The 19,014-nt window shown below is 39.2% G+C and overlaps 1 protein-coding gene across 9 annotated transcripts in view; it reads right to left on the bottom strand.

The window, feature by feature from the left end:
- LOC122787415 overlaps positions 1 to 19,014 on the bottom strand; it is a 678,631-nt gene that overhangs the window by 297,499 nt on the left and 362,118 nt on the right. For all 9 annotated transcript variants that reach the window (XM_044054125.1, XM_044054129.1, XM_044054127.1 and 6 more), the window contains exon 8: positions 13,619 to 13,879. In XM_044054125.1, the coding sequence (XP_043910060.1) occupies positions 13,619 to 13,879 (261 nt within the window). The remainder of the gene's footprint in view (positions 1 to 13,618; positions 13,880 to 19,014) is intronic.

Below are 19,014 nucleotides of genomic sequence, written 5' to 3'. Positions count from 1 at the left end.
TCTCCACTACCCATTATTTAAATTCCTCCCTTTTCAACAGATAGGTAGGAAAATGCCCATATCATTTTTATTTCATTACCATGTGTTTTTATTTTAGTTATTATTGGCACATGATCTGAAATAGTTATTGGGTGCATATCATGACCTTCAATTAGATGCACATGTTCCTGTGAAATGTAAATTCTGTACAGCCTAGCCCAGTTTTTATATCTTGAGGAATAATATGTAAATTCACTTTGAACTCCTATTACTGAATTCACATATTCCATGCTAAATATTTCATAAATTTATTCGGAAATCTACCCTCCTTTGTTACACTTTCCCTTCTGGCCCCCCCAGACACATCCTCACTGTTGCAAATCATATTCCATTCCCCACCTAAAAGTAATATTCCTTGCTGAAAACAGAATGTTTCTCCCAGAATTCTTTTCAGCTCCATTATAGTAGTTTTAAGTGGAATATAAATACATGTCAGTGTAATCCTCCTCCCTTGCCAGTAGTCCCTTAGCACTACAAATCTGCCATTATCCTCATTTTCCATCAGTATTGGAGACCCTCTTGCAATTAACATAAGTACTCATTTTTTCCTTTGTCCCATGTATTCTGCTGAATAACCATCATGAAAACCTTTCTTAATCAAATTCACATGTTCAGTTCTTTCTAAGTGTAATATAGCAATTTGCACACTACATTTTAATATAGTTCACTTCTCTTTCTGTTTTGTATTTATCCAAGAGACCGTTGACATTTAAAGACATTACAGAAAGCATCACTGCATTAAAAAGTTATTATTCCTACCTTTTATGTATAACATCTTTTTTGTTAAATGTCTAGTTCCATCTTTTGTGTTACATGCATACACTGTTTAACAGGTTGAACTTTTATACAGTTATTTCTTGTCATATCTATTTGAGTCTATGTTACATCCTACAAAACTTTTTGTTTTATTGAAAGCCCTCAAAAAAAAAATCAAACACCCCCATGCCCCCCTAAAACCTATACACTTAAAACTAACACACAAAACTATGTACATTTTCAAATAGTGAAGTTTTACCCTCCTAATAGGAACAAAAGTCCAAAATGACAGCCATATTCAGAGACTTGAGTTAACCTAAAAGAAGGGTTAAACGTGCTAAGATGCATGGTGCAGCCTGTGCTTTTACTAAGTGCAAATTGGTTTTGTCTTTTCTTTGTAGCTCTCCAGCTGGGAAAACCCCTGAATGCTTTCAGGGAACATTACCTCTTAGCCAGTTTCTTTTTTTTCCTTAGCCAATCACTCTCCACCAAACTGTAGCCAGTTTCTCTATCAGATGGTCTCCATGGAGACATGAGAACCAGGCAGCCAGTTTCTCTTTATCTGATTGTTTCCATGGAAACATGAAGACTTGGTGCAGAATTGCTACTGAGCATACATGTATTTGCTAGAAAAAGCCTCATAATATTCAATTTCTTTTTCATTTACTTGCTCTCTCAAAACTTGTTCCTAAATCAAATCTAATGTCCTTAATCCAATCATTCCCCCCCATGCAAGAATGAGAAAAAGCACATTAATTTTTCTTTTTCCATGTTTTTTTAACCAGGCTTTTTCTTTCTTTGTTTTTTTTTTTTTTTGGTTTGTTTTTTTTTTTGTTTGTTTTTATATTGCAGTGCCTACATTTCCTAAAACAGAAGAAGAAGAAAGAGAGAAGGAAGAAAGAAAAAAAAGAACAGCAATACCCGTTTACAATCCCCATTACACTTAAAAATAACTGAAAAAACTTAACAGCATGTAAAGAAAAACACACCACAAAAATAGTACTATTTAACAAAAACAAAATATCTACTTACACTTAACTTTTTCCCACCTCTTCCCCTCCCCAAAGCACATTTTTGAACATTAATGACATGCCGTAGGGCATATGCTTTAGTGTGTCCCACAAGTCCAACAAATTCTGAAAAAGTCCAATATTTCCAAATTTTCTTGCTCTAACATACTTCACAATTATAATTATTGCATTGTAATCCCACATTAAGTTACTGTTATTACTGTTCATTTCCAAAATCCTGTCTCTGCTTCATTTTCTACATACTCTCAATTCTTCTACTCAACTCTTGGATCTCTTCCTTCTCTCCAACATTTTGCACTGAAAATTTTGAAAAGGTTTCACAGGTGCAGTCTCTCTCTATGGTCTTTATTACTCAAAGAACAACAAACAGAATCTCCTTCTTTTTCACAGCTTACTTTTTATTGGACAGACTTTTGCATTTCCTTCTTAGTATATACTTCATCAAAAAATGATTTTGTCCCTCCAGGCAAGAATACCTTGAAGATAGCTGTGTACAGCAGTTTGAATCTCACATCTCCATCTCAAAATTCTCTGAATAGTGGAATAAATTTGTTCCTCTTCTATCTGGTGTACACTGAATAATCATTCTCCACAAACATTCTGCTTTCTCCTACTTTTAGTACTTTTTCCTTTTGCCACAATTTTGTCAGAATCTGATTCTTCTGCAGGGACAATTGCATATTTACTATTAAAGGTCTAGGTTGCTTTCTTATAGCCAGGTTTGGAGCATACACATGATGTGCCCTTTCAACTAACAACTCCTGCTGTGGAATACCAGTACAGTTGCTTATTTGTGCTTTCATAAAATGACTGCAGTGTATGCGCTGTCCTCTTAACTCTGGTGTTTTTTGAAACATCTCCTCCTGAGAATGAGAAGATTTCTGAGACGTTTTTTCTTCTCAGCTTTTTCTTCATTTTGACCTCTGATTTTTGCAGCTTTATCACCTCATCTGAAAACCTGTTTAAAGCTTCTTCCATTTTTTCCAGCCTTTTCTTGTTTGTGTTGAAATATTCCATCAGTGTTTTGTTTATTTTAACCAGGTCTGTGTGCAGTTGTCTTAACCCACAAATTGCTGCTTTTACAGCTTCCTTACATAACTATTTCTCTTCCATTTGGAATTTCAACTGCTCCACAACCCCTGCATCTAAAACCCAACCATATCCATTCCTCTCTACTCCTACTTTTAACCCTCCTTAAACTAGCCTCCAACTATCATATAACCTAGTCACTCATATTCCTATAACAAACTTTATCTTCACCTCTATATCTTGTACTTCTTTTTTCCATTCTATTCTCTATTTCCCACAATTCTCCATTTTTAAATGATCATTTCTATACCTATACATGTCTACTTCTCTCTCTCAAAATGCTCCTGCATATCCCCCTTTTCCTCTAATTCTACCTCTTTACCTTCACCACTATTCCCCAAAAGATAACTTTTTATCTTTGATTTCTATATATGTACCTCCTGAATGTTAAACATGCTTTTCATTTTCATAATTTTGCTATATCTCTGAAGTCAATAACCCTGTTATAATTATTGGTTCCTTACTCTGTTTATTTCACACCCTCTTTGTATGTAAACATTTAAGTATGAATTCACTACTGTTTGTACTTTGAAATTGTTGATGTTTACTTGTCTGTATACATTTTAATTGTTCTATGTAATTACTTGTTTTGGAGCTTTTCTCTCACGGCCTCCACTGAAAACGGGCTCCAAAGGCTCAGTGGACTATCCTGGTAAACACATGCAAATAAATAAATACATAAATAATAAATAAATCTTCCTGTAATTTACTGGAAGTCATGTCTGGAGTTTGTATTGCTTTTTGCTGAACAACTGCAGAACTTTCCCCAGTCAGTGTTTCTTCCTGGTCTTTAGTTTGTTTATTCCTGGCATCCAGGCAGTACACTTACTAGCCAGTTTCTGAAATTTACCCATAAACACAAGTCTAATGGTCTTCTCTGCTGAGTTTCTTTTTTCACACTGGGAGAGCTAGAATTAAGCTGTTACTCAATGTGCAGCAAGCTTGGAAGTCCCACCTACCTATATCTGTTAGTATCCCTGGTTTGCATCTACTACTGAAAATAACTTCTACTAATATACAACTATAAGTAATAATCACCTTATTCTGGTCTTATGAATTAATATAAACGATAATGTCGTCTTTATTCACAATAGCTATCATACTACTCAACCAGTCTTGTTGGTTCTAATTGCTTCATAGTGATAACTAAGCTTTTCAAACACTCCAATTCCTGTTGAATTTTACTTCTGAGAACTACTGTCTCTTTCTTGAGAGAGCATACGATAGACATATTGCACAAGGATTTATTTTAAGCAATAATCTTGCCACAAACTTCCTATGTATGTGCATAAATCAGCACATCACAGTTGGGCCTCTGGACAATATCTTAATAGTCTATGTAACTGTATGACTGCCACTGTACACATATACTCTTTAGTTTTAAACTATGAATTCTTTTTACCATTCTACACTTCTCACAAATCATTATAACTCAGAATATTACGTTATTTTAATGCTTAAATTCTTTATCAAGGCTGTAGTACAAAAAGATGTTCTACTTCTTACTTGTAGTTTTCATGTGTCTATGTTTTGACTCAGTGGCTCAACATGCATGCAGCTTTCTCCTGTGTATTTTTAAATCCTAGCATTTTAAAAAAGTATCTTCTCACAAAATATTACCTACTCTGACTGAAGTTTAAATTTAACAGTTTTACTTAACTTACAAATGCTCAGAGAATCTGTTATCAACAATCTACAGTTTTAGTTGCATTACTGTCATAGTGTTTCTTGCGCACTTTCAAATTTTACTGCCTTAGTTTCATTTCAACATTGTCAAAGAGAGTTATGTACTTACCATAATTTGGCATCTGTGCTATCCAGTGTCATTATTCATCACAGATGGCACTTGGATCTGACCTGTGATCTGAGCCGGCAACTTCTCAGACAGATCCAGAGCTCAAGCTCCTCCCCTTCCCATAATACCCTGCTACTTTCGAGTTTGCTAAATTAGTTGAAACTCAGAAACAAACAGCAACAGAAGACCAAAAGCATTTGACCAAATACAAGCCATTCCAGCTTCGCCAGAACCCCCAGAAGGAAGGGGGAAGGAGGGCGGGAATGTGATGAATAATGACACTGGACAGCACAGATGCCAAGTTATGGTAACTACATAAACTCTTTATTTGATTTTATCCATGTCATTATTCATCATAGATGGATCAGAATCACCACCTACTATGTACCCTGGGTGGCCTCAAGGAAGAATATGCCGGAGCAAGGAGGAACCAAAGAAAGCCCTGTTCCTAGACACCAAGTCTAATATGTAGTGCGAAATGAAAGTGTGTGGATTAGACCAAGTCACAGCGGCACAAATCTCATCGAAGGAAAGTCTAGCCAGAAAGGCTGATGATGTAACAACAGACCTAGTAGAGTGGGCCTTAACTGGTCTGTATAATTCTAAATGTCTACTAGCATAAATGACAGATCTACAACTAGCACTCCACCTGGAAATAGTCGCTTTGGAAACTGCCTGGCCCTTTCTGTTTTGACAGAAGGCCAAAAAGAGTTGGTCTGAATCTCTAAACTCCTCAGTCCTTTTTAGACGAAAATGTAACTGCCTGTGGATGTCTAAACAACATAAGATATATTCTCCTTTATTATAGTAATTAGGAAAGAAGACCAGCAGGTGAATCAATTGATTGAGATTAGCTTCTGAGGCTACTTTGGGGAGAAAGGAAGGATTTCTTCTAAGAGACACCCTGTCCTTATGAAAGATCATGAATGGAGGCTTAATGCACGGAGCCTGAAGTTCCAAGACCTTCTTGGCAGAAGTAACAGCCACTAATAAGGTAGTCTTCAAGGAAAGGAACATTTATATCAGACAAACCAGCTGGTTCAAAAGGTTTTTGTGTTGGGGACTGCAGCACCAAGTTCAAATACCATGGCAGGGATGAATCCTTAATAGCAGGTCTAAGAAAAACTCCTTTCAGGAAGGCTTTGCACAGTTTGGAAGAAAAGGTAGGCTCATTGTTGATATGGAAATTAGAGGAGCTTAATGGTAGAAAAACTTGCCCCATCCTAAAAAAAACAGAAGATAAGAACAGCAAAATATCAGGAATAGGGGCTGAAATGGGATCCAGATTTCATTTTCTGACCCAAATGGAAAACCTGTCCCATTTACTGGAATATACCTTTTTTGTAGACAGCTTTTGAGAAGTTAAAATAATGCTCCTCGCCGGGGAAGGAAGCCTGGACTGTGAAAGGATTACTTAAGCTGCAGAAACCATGTGGTTAGATGAAGGGTCCTGAGATTGGGAATTGGAATTACCCAGAGATGGGAAATTAGATCCGGAATGGGATCCAGTATCTAAGGTGGATACTTCAGATAAGACCTTAGGAAGGAGAACTATGCCTGACAAGGCCAGAAAGTGGCAATGAAGATGAGAGAGGTCTTCAGACAACGAGCTTGCTGTAAAACTTTGAGTATTAGGGGAATAGGAGGGTAAGCATAGAGGAGAACCACAGGCCATTCGTGAACAACAGGGCCCCTCGGTGATTCCCCTGATGGGGAGATGAGGGCAGAAGTAACCATTTCATTTTTGTTTGACTGGTGAAGCAAAAAGGTTGCAGCATGGTTGACTCCAATGGTCGAAGACATGCCTTGCCAATGACAGATTCAGGGACCACTTGTGAGCACTCAAGATGGATCTGATGAGTCTGTCAGCCAACACGTTGGAACTCCCGGGTATATGAGTTGCAAGAAGAAAGCGTCTGGAAGACATCACCCATTCCCACACTCTCATGGCCTCTATGCACAGAGGATAAGACCATGTTCCCCCTTCCTTGTTGATATACCAGACAACTGCCATGTTGTCCATTTGAATTGCTATGGTCTCCAGAGGGAAGCACTCCTGAAAGGCTTGCAACGTTAGAAGGACTTCTCCCATCTCCAGGACATTTATGTGCCATTTGGTCTCTATGGGGGACCACATGCCTTGAACCGTCCTGCCTTGAAAATGCTCCACCCCCACCCTAACAGGGAGGCGACTGTGGTCACTGTGGCCTTGGGCGGGGAGGGAGACAAAATGTCCTTCCTAGAAATAGGTCCTGAGACAGAAGCCACCAGCAAGATGACTGCTGCACACCCTTGTCAACTTTATTGTCATAGACATTGGCTGAAACAGGATGGACCACTGGCCTGCCAGGGTCCATTGGAGAATTTGCATGTGATACCTGGCTAGAGGTACTAATTGAATGGCAGCTTCCATACAAACTAGCGTTTTGAGAATCAAACTGACTGACGCATATGCTAGATGCAGCAAAAATGACCTGATCTCGAATCAGTTGGACCCTGCAGGAAGGCAGTGCTGCAGTTTCTGATACAGTGTCCAGCAGGACTCCGATGAACTCCAGGTTTTGGCTTGGAACTAGGCTGGACTTGGGTAGATTCATTGTGATGCCTAGATGTTGGAAAAGACTGAGGACTTACCAGGTCACCGGTGTTAGTCGATGCCTCATGGGGGCAGTGAGAAGCTAATCATCCAGGTACAAAGAAACCTGGAAACCTTGCAACCAGAGATCAGCTGCCACCACTGCCATACATTTGGTAAACACCTGGGGGGCTGGGGTGAGTCCAAATGGCAGGGTTCTAAACTGATCATGACTGGCCCCTAATTAAAAGCATGTCTCCTGGAGCGTCTGTTGATCTTTATATGACAGTACCCATCCATAAGATCCATTGAGCACACCCAATCGTCCTTGCAGAAGAAAGGCAGAATGGATTGAACAGTGACCATCCAGAACTTGGACTTCTTTATAGACAGGTTTAACTCGCTAAGGTCCAGAAATGGACACAGGTCCCTGGTCTTTTCTGGTAACAAAATGAAGCGAGAGTAAGGTCAGGACCCTTGCTGTCCTGTTGGAACCTCTGAATGGCTCTTTTCCCAAAGAGGTCTTGTACCTTGAGACAGGCAAACTCCCTTTGGCTGTGGTGGTACTTCTGAGAGAAACTTTGGAATTGGAGGAGGCTGAGAGAAGGGAATGGTGTAACCCCTGGAAATAATATTTAGCATCCAATGATCAGAGGTGAGACTTGTCCAGGCTAGTGGGTGAAGGGAGAGATAACCCCCGACTGCCTCCCGAGCAGAACAGTCGGGTAGTGCCTCAGGAGCGTTGAAAGGGCTTCTCCAAGAAGGGTTCTCAGGAGCCCTGGTTCTGCGGACCCTCTCTGCCCCTAGGGTGGCATCTACAGTTGAATCTCCTGCCCTGACCTGTGGAAGACTATTCCTGAGGAGCATCCTGAAAGGAAGACGGAGTCTTCTGAACCAAAGCTTCTTACTTCAACTGTGGGTCTTAGAAAAGGACCACTGGCAAGTAGAAAACTTAATCCCTATCATGGAAAGAGTCTTGTCTTCCTGGTCACTGTGGGTTAAAGTTTCCTTAACAGATGGTCTAGACAGAGTGGAACCGTCAAAGGATGTGTTAGTAAATGACGCCTTAAAGGGTTTTGCAAACCCGAAAAGCTGAAGGCAGGCATGCTGTCGGATAGAAATGCCAGTGCCTGCTGCTCAAGATGAGACCTCTGCAGTAATGGAGATCAACCTCATCCAAGCATTGGCTAAAGAAGTAAGAGTGGACAGCCTCGGAGACACTATCTTGAGACTCTCAGCAGGCAAAAACTCCCTTTGAAGCCGGGTAAAGTGGGCCAAATAATTAGTTGCACTCAGGCCAAAAGTAGCTGAAGCAAACATACGCTTTTCAAAACAGTCAATTGCCCGGAACTACTTGTTCGGGGGATGGACCGAGGAGATTTGTTCAGCTAGCTCCCTCTTAGCAGAAGCAGCCACCACGATGGCATTAACCAGGACCCCTTTACTCCATAAAGACCTATCCATAGGAGGATTGAGAATCTTATCTGCTTTTTTGGGCACAGGTTCCACCATGTCCAGCTCCTTCCAAGCCCTGCTAGCGATGAGGTCCACAAGCTCGTCAGCAGGGGGGGGGGGCAGACTAGAAGATTGGCCTGTCCCAAAAGCCTTCAGGATCACTGTCTCCTATGAAGATGGGGATGGGAAAGACCATCAGCCTCTCTGCTTGACAACTTCCAGGATATCCCCGAAAGAAACCTCCTCAGGCGGAAGTCTAGTGGATCTCTCTCCTTCCTCAAAATCCGTGTCCTCAGTGAGGGACTCTCTGGGGGAGTCCAAGTGCCTCCTATTACACGTTCTCTTCTGAGGGGGTTACTCCATGATGGGCTCAGGGGAGGACTCAGAAGAGATGGGTATCTCAAGTAGAACAGTGCCCGTCTGAAGGTGCTCCTGGGAGGGCTGACCCTGATTGGATGATGAGTGCTCAGTACTGGGGAGGACCTAGAGAAGAAGGAGAGTAACTGCCACACTGGAGAAGGTCCTCTCTACCACCCAGGATGATGGACTGGATGAAACCCCCATCCCTAGAGGCCAGGACCACCTGGGAAGGGAGAAGGGAGCCCGACGCAGCACCAAAGCCCCCAGATAATATCAGCCCAGAGCTGTTCAGCACTGAAGCCCCCAAGGGAAGGGAGCAGTCTGAAAAATCTGGACCCACATCCAGGGAACTTGCACTGACCCCTCAGAAATGAGGCTCATTCTGGTTCTAAGGCTGCAGAAAGGAGCCAGCCAGGGACCCTTATGTTGTACAGAAGAGGGGGGGGGGATACCCAACACTGTCAGTCTCTCACTAGAAATTTCCTGGTCCTGACATTTCAAACCCTGACAGACTGGAAGAGGAGAGTTGAGTCCTGTGGCTGGGGAGGGTCCCCTAGGCACATGGGCAGGGGATGGCAGCAAGCCCAACTTGATTTGGGCTTTGAGGAAACCCTCATTATCCTATCCATGTCCAAGGGAAGGAGACTTATGGAGGATCTGGAAAAGCTGAAGAGTGGCCAGATCTTGCTGGAGATCCAACCTTGGATCCCACAGTCCTATAGCCCTGAGAAGGGGATCAGATTAGATGACTCCGACCTGATCTCTTGGAGGACCGAGAAGGGGAACCTTCAATGAGAATGGGATCCAACTGAGATGTCAGATCTGACAACCTGGCAGGATCCGAAGGTTTGGAAGGTGTGCCTGTTGGATTTGACAAACTAGTCGGCTCTGGGGATGGCTTGCTCCTAATAGGATCTAAAAGCCATCACTCCATCAAGGCCTTGGATCTGAGAGTCTGATTCAGAGCTCTAGGAATGGCAGACCTAGGATCCAAAGACGAAGTGGCTGGACTTGGAATCAATGTATCTCTGATTTGAGAGGCTCAGCTTCTTTGGGAGAGAAGAAGACCACCTCCTCGAGAGCCTCTGCTTCTTTGGGAGAGAAGAAGAGGACCTCCCCAAAGGAGGAGGAGGTCTCTTCTTAGGCTCCTGAAAGGGCTTGTAAGGGTAGTCTGAGTGCAGAGGGTCACCCTGAGCCAAGCCCTTTAGTAAAACTTGTTGTGGTGCTCTACGAAAGCCCTGGGGTTGAAGGTGGCGCAAATGTCACATTCAACCTCCAGGTGCGCCAACCCTAAACAATACAGACACTCCTAGTGTGAGTTGGAACATGGTATCTTCCGACCGCATGAGGAGTATCTTTTAAAACTAGAAGGCTTTTCAGCCATGCTAAGGGAAAAAAACACACACCAGCTGTAAAAAAAACACTAAGAAAAAAGCAAGGATATATATATATATATATATATATATATATATATATATATATATATATATATATATATAAATAAATATATGTAGGTATACATTCATTTACTCAAAGAAACTTTCTCCGAAAATTATATTTTCCGAACCAGAATGTCAAATTTCATAGTGGTGAATGGTTGGAATGTCATAAAAAACACCAAATGTGACATTTCTGACCGCTTTACCACCTAAACAAGTGCTACCATGGGTCAAAGGGGGGGGGGGTGGTGTTGTGCATTTTGCACATATTGCGTTTGGACAAATGAGAATTTGCTTCACTGTTTTCGGACATTTACCAGTCAGCCATCCCATCCACCGGCCGACCAAATGAATGTATACCACATATATCTATATCTATATATATATATATATATATATATATATATATATATATATATATATATATATATATATATATATATATATATAGATATATATATATATATATATATATATATATATATATATATATATATATATTTTTTTTTTTTTTTTTTTGCAGAAGCTACTTTAAAATAGAAGGGGAGGTAATTCAATTAAACTACAAACAGAAAAGTTAAAGATAGAAAGGTACCCTAAAGTAGAGCAAAAAACTCAAGAAAAAAAGACGCATCTGAAAACTGCTAAGCCTGAGCCTGGACCATGTCTGAAGCGTTTCGGAGGCAAACGAGATCTGAGGGTTAGAAGGTAGCAAGAGATTATGGGAAGGGGAGGAGATTGATCTTTATCTGTCTGAGAAGTTGCCAGCTCAGATCCAAGACCCATCTGTGATGAACAATGATACGGACAGCATCAGATCAAATTTATTTTCATGCTTCTGTTGCCCAAAATGCAATTTTTTAATACACTTGTCTTTTACACATTTTAGTAAAACTGATGTGCTTCTCACACTTTTTACAAAACCTAAAAAAGGATAGTTTGATCAACTAAATGTACTACAATGCTTAAATTTTGGTTATACGATAGTTGTTCAGTATTCTCATCTCCATTGCCGTGATAAACATGTTTATACATTTCTTTTTTTTTACATCACTAATGTTGCAAAACCCACTGCGTTGGTGGTGCTGCGGTGGCGCTGTCGCCTCACAGTTAGATGTTGCACGCTCGATTCTCAGTTAGAGCGTCTTGTGTGTGTCGAAATGCGTGAATGGGCGTTCCTTTGTTGAAGGTTGTGCATTAGGCCCAGCAAGCCAGCACGTAAAAATCTACTGCCAATCATTAGCGGACCGGAGTTCCGCTGTGGCGACCCCTAACCGGGAAAAGCCGAAAGACAGAAGAAGACTAATGTTGCTAAACATTCTCATTCAACCTTTCTTTGAGTCGCATCTAGTCTTACACACATCTATTTCCTCAACTAATTCTTGCAACTATCTGCCAGTAATTCAAGTTGTTCTATACACATCCATATCTTCTGAAGTCTGTTTTCTCTTTTAACAGCCTGTCCCATGCATGAAAATTTCTTTAACCACAATCCATGTTGTCTTTTACTAATGAATCATACGATTCTTCAAATGTGGTCTTTGCCTTGTTTATTCATCTCAGTAGCATAATGCACATATGGGCTCCTTCTAGAATCACAATGCTTAATGAACTTCTCCTGAACTTCAGCTAGTTCTATTTCCTGTATTAAAAAAATATTTATATAAGTTAAGTTCTTCCTCAGCAACAAACAGAATGTGGCAGACTGTGCTTCTCAAGTTTCTTGGCTTTTCCACTCACATTTAGCAATAATTCTTCTTGTTGCAAGACAATTTCCACTGGTTGCAGCTGAAACATTGTTGGACATCTGGTGCAAAGGAATAAAGAATTATGACTCTGGGCTGTTAAATAGCTACTTTCTGTAGTCAGAGTACAGGGTTTGATTCCTTCTCCCTCTACTGGCTTGCTGCGTGAGTCTGCAAGTCACTTAAATTAGATATTGTTCCAAGACAGATTATCCCTGAAAAGGGGTACTTGTCTGTGGGTTTACCCAGTTCAAAAATTAATAAAATAAGAATAAAACATTAGGTAACTGAGAAATATACTTCTAAACACACAAAATCTCGAAAAAGAATACATATTTTATATTTTTATACTTCTGATACCACATTACATGATCAATAAATAGCACATGCTGAGGATGTATAACTAGCCTCCATGAGACATCTATGTATAATGTGCTGTCTAAAAGATATACCACATAACAAGTCATCATTTACAGATATTATTTTCCTAAAATATTATTTTCCTAAAATAATCACAATGAGAAAAGTTAAACTGTATTAACAGCAGGAAAGAAATGAATTTTGCCATGATGAACACAATCCAGGATGCTAGTGTGGGTCACTGCTTGAATGATTAGCCAAGTAGAGCAGAAATAGGAAACCGTATGCTACTGGTTAGAACATTATTTAGGAGTTGTCTTGACGTACGTTTTCCCATTTCACAGATAGTCTACTCATACTGCCCACTATCAACTTAATCATACTTTTTGAATCCAGCTCATATTATGTTCTCAAATTAAGCAACATACACATATATTATTTCATTTTGACATATTGCAATTTCAGAATGGTTTTCTAAGATGGGGGCACTTAGGCAATAGAAATCTGAACATCATCCAAAGTAAAGCAAAAAGTAATAAATGAAAATAGATTCTCAATTGGTAAAATAAGCAAAGTATTTTACCACTGGGGAAGAAATGGGTAAACCTGAAATAACTTTTCCACACTAACTATAATTCAGTAAATATATTAGAATGTTAAAACAATAAGCTGGTTTAGAATGAATGGATGACATATAAAAGTACAGAAATGTCAGCAATGATTCCAATTAATAATTTGGTATCTGGAAGCAGATTTTATATGCTTCTGAGTGTAGCCTTAGAATAGGGACAGCAGGTAAAGTAGAATACATTTTTTACTTTCATGAGGTATTCCTCAAGATTCAAACCAGAGAATGTTTAAAGAAAACTAAGGTATGGATTAACAATAATACCAGGCAAAGTGCTACTCTTAAATGAGTACAGTATTCAAAAACAACCTCAATTAACAGTAAGTACCACCAGCTAATTACATACCTCATCATTAATCAAAGACAAAGAAGCAGCTTCTTCTTTCTCTCCTTCATGTATTACATTGTCAGGAATCTCTTCACAGTTATGGTGAAAAGGAACCTCTATTTGGGTCTCAATATCTTCTTCACTGCCAAAGATACCCTGATTATTTACTGTGTTAGCTGCAATAGCTTCACCTTGGATTTGATCACTGAAGTTCTTGTCAATTGTTTTCTTAGCTTTTTTTTTCTTTTTCGGTTTCTCAGACAAATCTCTGTCATGATCCTGAAACAAACGAATGAATGAATATTTGTAAAGCCATACATGAATGTGACATAATATGCACAAGAATAAACACAGATATAGCTGACAGAAGACTATAATATCTATCAAGCTGAAATCAATGTGCGGATACCCCCACCCCTGCAGAGTTCCCATTCTCCAACTATTTTACCTTGCATAGGTCATACCCTTCCTGACCACCTGCATATGATTACTTTTCATCATCTTTTTACGGAAAGTAATCCGCTAGCCTACCACTCTCTTGACACTCAGTTTTTCACACCTAATATCTGAAATTAGTCTCTGTAATTGGAAAGTCACTGTGGCCTCTTTTCTTTTCATGTTCAGTTCCTATTCCTCTATTCTTGCATAGCAATACTGAATACTTGGGGATTTTTGATATGGTGACCCCATGGTAAGCAAAGGGTCTCTTTTGCACTCCCCACACAACTTGTTTTTATAAAGATTAAGTTAGGTGTGATGACTTTATCAACATCTACGTGGAAAAAAATGAATAAACACAATAAATCTGAAGGAGGAAGTTGGCAGGGGCATATAGAGTAATGAAACAGTAAAATGGAGCAGTGCACTGAGCTAGATTCTATGGCACTGGATGACAACGGCCAGAAAGGGGTATGTATCGCTGACTTTAACTTTAAATGAGACAAAAAAATGAAGATGACCTTCCTGTCCTATATGAATAAAACAGAAGAAAGATTTGGTAAATGCATACAATACATCATGATTATGCCCATATTACAAGGCAGAGGAGAGAAACTTTTACACCAGTAATGTCACTGGTATATAGTTTGAACATTACCTTTAAACTGCTTTATCCAGCAAGACTTAAAATTGTTTTTGCCAAGGAATATTAGCATGTACATGAATCTAGCAGTGGTAAGGGAAGCTCTTGTCTAATAAAGCAAGAAAATTAAGTCAGGATTTGAGGGAGTACATGACAGTGAAAAACAGAGCAAGCGACACTGTAGCAGAATGACAAGCAGATGTGAGGTGGCCCCCAGAGACAAAAGACCTATGCCCACTTTTCAAACCATAATCAGCCTAGTAAGAAAGAACAATAAATCAGATTACCAATAATGATGATAGACAGGAAGAAACACAAGAAGCCAGCTGGCTGAGACCATGTTACACTGCATCAGAAAAGGTACTTGTTATTTAAATGAATGATGGGTTAAGAAAGAGGTAGATCTGTAAAAGCTGTTGTCTACTTGTTTAACAGTTGGAGATTTAATAAAGTGGATGAACAGTTAAGACTTTCAAATGTATATATGACACAGTTTAGCACTGAATGTTTACTGATTTGGTCACTGGACTTTAAAAATTGCTACTGGAGTTTATGTGCGAACAGTGAAACTGTAAGATTGCAATATGTAATATGTTTACATAAAACTATTGTGGTACTGTGTAAAGTTTGAAGGTTCAACAAAACATCTCTGTATCAAGTTGGAAGGCTGGGGGTGTGTGATGGTGTTTGACTTCTCCAAACCGTATTACAGCATGAAGCACATGCCTGAGATTTGCAGAAATGTCAGGAAACTGCACCATAATATCTTGGAAGGGATTCAGTATTTAAATCAAAATATGTAGTTTTTTTTATTTGTTGTTATACAATTCTTTAGGAAAGTCTGGACATAAAAATGAAACAAAGAACAGTGCAACAAGGCAGGAGAAAAGAATGAATTATAGACAGGGGTTTCATGTTAACAGTTAATGTGAAGAATGTCAGCTAAAGAAAGGGCTATAAATGGAAAATTAGTTGAAGAGAATATACAACAAAGATGGAATGCAGTCAGTATATGGCACTTATTATGAACAGACATGACAGATCTTAATACACTGTTTTTTTATTTCATAGAATGTTAATAGCATTAATAATCCAGTTAAAAAAAGATACAATTTTTGCAATGATCAAAAATATAGACCGGGAGTGGCAATTTTACATGAGATAAATCTTGAAAGACTAGACCATCAAAAAATGCAAAGAGCAGGGTATTACATTGTACTGGCATCAGATTACCAACAAAGGAAAAGGAGAAAATTATTTTATTTTCAAGATTGTTTGGCTTTCAGATTGAGGCCACCTTAACTGGTAACAGTGGTCGTTTTGCAGTTACAAAATATAGCATAGGGTGTAATAAACTAACCTTAATTAATATATACTTTGCCATGAGAATGAAAACAAATGAAATAAGCGGGATTACGGTGACAATATTGTCATCTGCAGAAACAACTATGATTATTATGGGAGAATGAAATACAGTGTTATCTAATACAGATGTGTCAGAGAAACCTAAAAAGAAAAAGCTGGAGCCTCAAGGAAAATTGTAGAACAGTATTGGTGGGATGTAAGTTTAACAGATGTATGGGATTTTAAAAGGAGAGAGGGTAGCAGGAGAAAATACAGATTACACATTTTATTCTGCGAGGTATAGGAATTGGTCAAGGATATCTAAAAGAGAAACAACTTCTAGTTCAAGATATTCAGGCAGAGCACATAGGCATCTAAGAGCAGGCACTAATGATAGTAAAGATGGGAAAGGATATGGGAAGCATAATCAAAAGCCACCAGATATTCATGGCATATCTTTGGAAAATGCAAAACATAAGAATTTTTTAGGAAAAAAAATAAAAAATAGGCTACAGGAGTTTAGTGATATTTATAAACAACTAGTGAGGCATAATGTTAGGGGAACATTTGGAGGATGAAAGGAGAGCGGAAGAGAAGAACAGGTATAAACAGTTAAGTGTGGAATTAAGAGAACTGCAGCAGGAGCAGAGAAGGCTTAACCTAAGTACAGAGAGTAGGCAGAGAAATTTGAAACAGGAAATACAAGCATATATTGGTTAAAAAAACTAGTACTGCAGAAAAATATGGCAATAAAATATATATACTTTGTAATTTCTTTAAAAGCCTTAAGGTCATTATCAGTTTGTTTACATCGATAAAAAGTAGAATGAATGGTCAGTAGGTTGAGAGGCGAAAAGCGGCCAGACCTATGGCAAGTTGCACAAGAGTGAATTTTGGAAGTATTCAGAGAATTCTACAGCGATCTGTACAACTGTTCAGCAGAAGTAAGCAGTCTAGACCTAGTCATACAGGGTTATTTGCAAAAGATACAGAGATTATAGGAAGAGCAAGCAGAGGGTTTAAATTCAGGATATTACAAATGAAGAATTAAGGAAAGCTATCTCTAAACGGGCAATGGGAAAATCCCTAGGACTGGATGGTATACCTGCTGAAATTTGGAAAAAGCTGGGGAGACTTTAAAGAGATGAGGCTGGTCCTGATGAATCAAATACTACAGGGTGGGGTGGTGCCTAGATCTTGGAAACAAGCAGCATTTATGATTAGACAAAAATGATTAGGAATCCTGTACTTCCATAATCATAGAGGCCATTTTCAGTACTTAATCATGACTATAAGGTGTTCATGAGTACAACTGCAAAACGATTATCTAAGATAGGGCAAGTAAAAGCACAAAGATCAATGTGGCTTTGAACAGTGGCTTGGGACACATGATAATACTTTGAGAAATATGACGATTCTCGCACATGCAAATGAAAAACAAAATCTCTTACTGATTTTCAGTTTAGATGTTGAAAAAACTTTGATAAGGTAATATGGGATTATCTCTTCCAGTGAATGAATAGGATGAGATTAAAGATCCCTTTATAACCTTGCTCCAAAAGATTTACAAGTGGTCTATAAGCACATGTAAAGGTCTCAGCAGGACTAACAAGGAAGTTCAAATTATATAGAGGCACAACGCAAGGATGCCCATTACTCCACTTCTGCTCAGATTATATACAGAGCCATTAGCACAACAGATAAGAATCTTCAAAAAAGGGTTATTTGCAGATGATATAATGTTAACCCTATGACACCCATACATAATTTAGGTAAGCTATTTAAAATTCTACAAAACTTTAGTATTGCCTCAGGATACAGAATTAACACAAGTTGCTGAAGATCCACATCAAATCTTCTCTAGCTTTTCTCTCCCGTAGTATGTAAATATGTTCCCTATTCTCTACTCTCCTTATCTGGGCCAATTCTCTCTGAACCCTTGTTATCCACTTTAGAATGATCTTTCAATTAAGTGACAAGACACACAAACAATACTTTACAACTAGTGCTCTGCTGCCCTATAAAGTGAATGATAAATGCCCTCTGTGATGCCCCACCACTGGCTCAGTAGTCAAGGAGCCTCAATCCTCACCACTAACCCCAATAGGGGACATATATTGGGAGGGTGACAGGTACACACACAGTATTTCCACATGCAGCTCTCTGCATCAAGTGCAATTTCCCTTAAGAGCACACACAGACCAGAGTCAGTCTGGGGCTGGTTTCTCCCTCTTTCTCCAGATCCCCAATAAGACTCTCCACTGGCACAGCTATAGAGTTGTGATCTCAGCCGAGTGCAAAGCCAAGACCCCCACCACCCTCTCTGTCCAACCAGTGCTTCATGTCCCTGCCCAAGTAGCTGACACACACACACACACACACACACACACACACACACACACACACACACACACACACTCTGAAGTTTGATTTATACCCATGCACATACAAGGTAAAGGCTGGTACAGGTTTACTAGCTATGCCCCCTTCTGCCCAGACCATAAGGTAGTTATTACTGCCACCAGCCAACTCCTTTTCAGCTACTTTAAGGCCCTTAACGAAGGGTGTCCAATCTTACTGTGTAATGTTGCTGTTAATACAAATGGTAGTTTGACCAAGAGCAAAGCTATTAGGAGTGGCCTACATGCTGTCACCAAATAAATATGCAAGTACTCTCAGAGCTTAAATATGTCTCACAAAGATCAGCCACAATGAAAGGTTTAAATATATTTAATAATAAAACAAGAAAAATACTCTATTTACAGTGATATCAGAGTTCCAAAGCATAGGAAATATTCAAAACAACATTGCAGGACAAAAATAAATAAATAAAAATATCTAAGCTAAGCTCTGCTATATTCCTGACTATATATAAGAGAATTAATATAACCTAGTGCACTTACTTAACTAGAGCAGCAAGGTAAATGTGGTGATTCAATCTTGATGTTGTCGGGTCAAAGGCAGAATACAGAGTTTTTAAATTAATATC

This window comes from Protopterus annectens, chromosome 13.part0 (assembly GCF_019279795.1).
Source record: "Protopterus annectens isolate FY-2018-M chromosome 13.part0, PAN1.0, whole genome shotgun sequence".
NCBI lineage: Eukaryota > Metazoa > Chordata > Ceratodontiformes > Protopteridae > Protopterus > Protopterus annectens.
The sequence above is the reverse complement of the archived record's forward strand: the minus strand, read 5'-3'. Positions and strand labels throughout refer to the sequence as shown.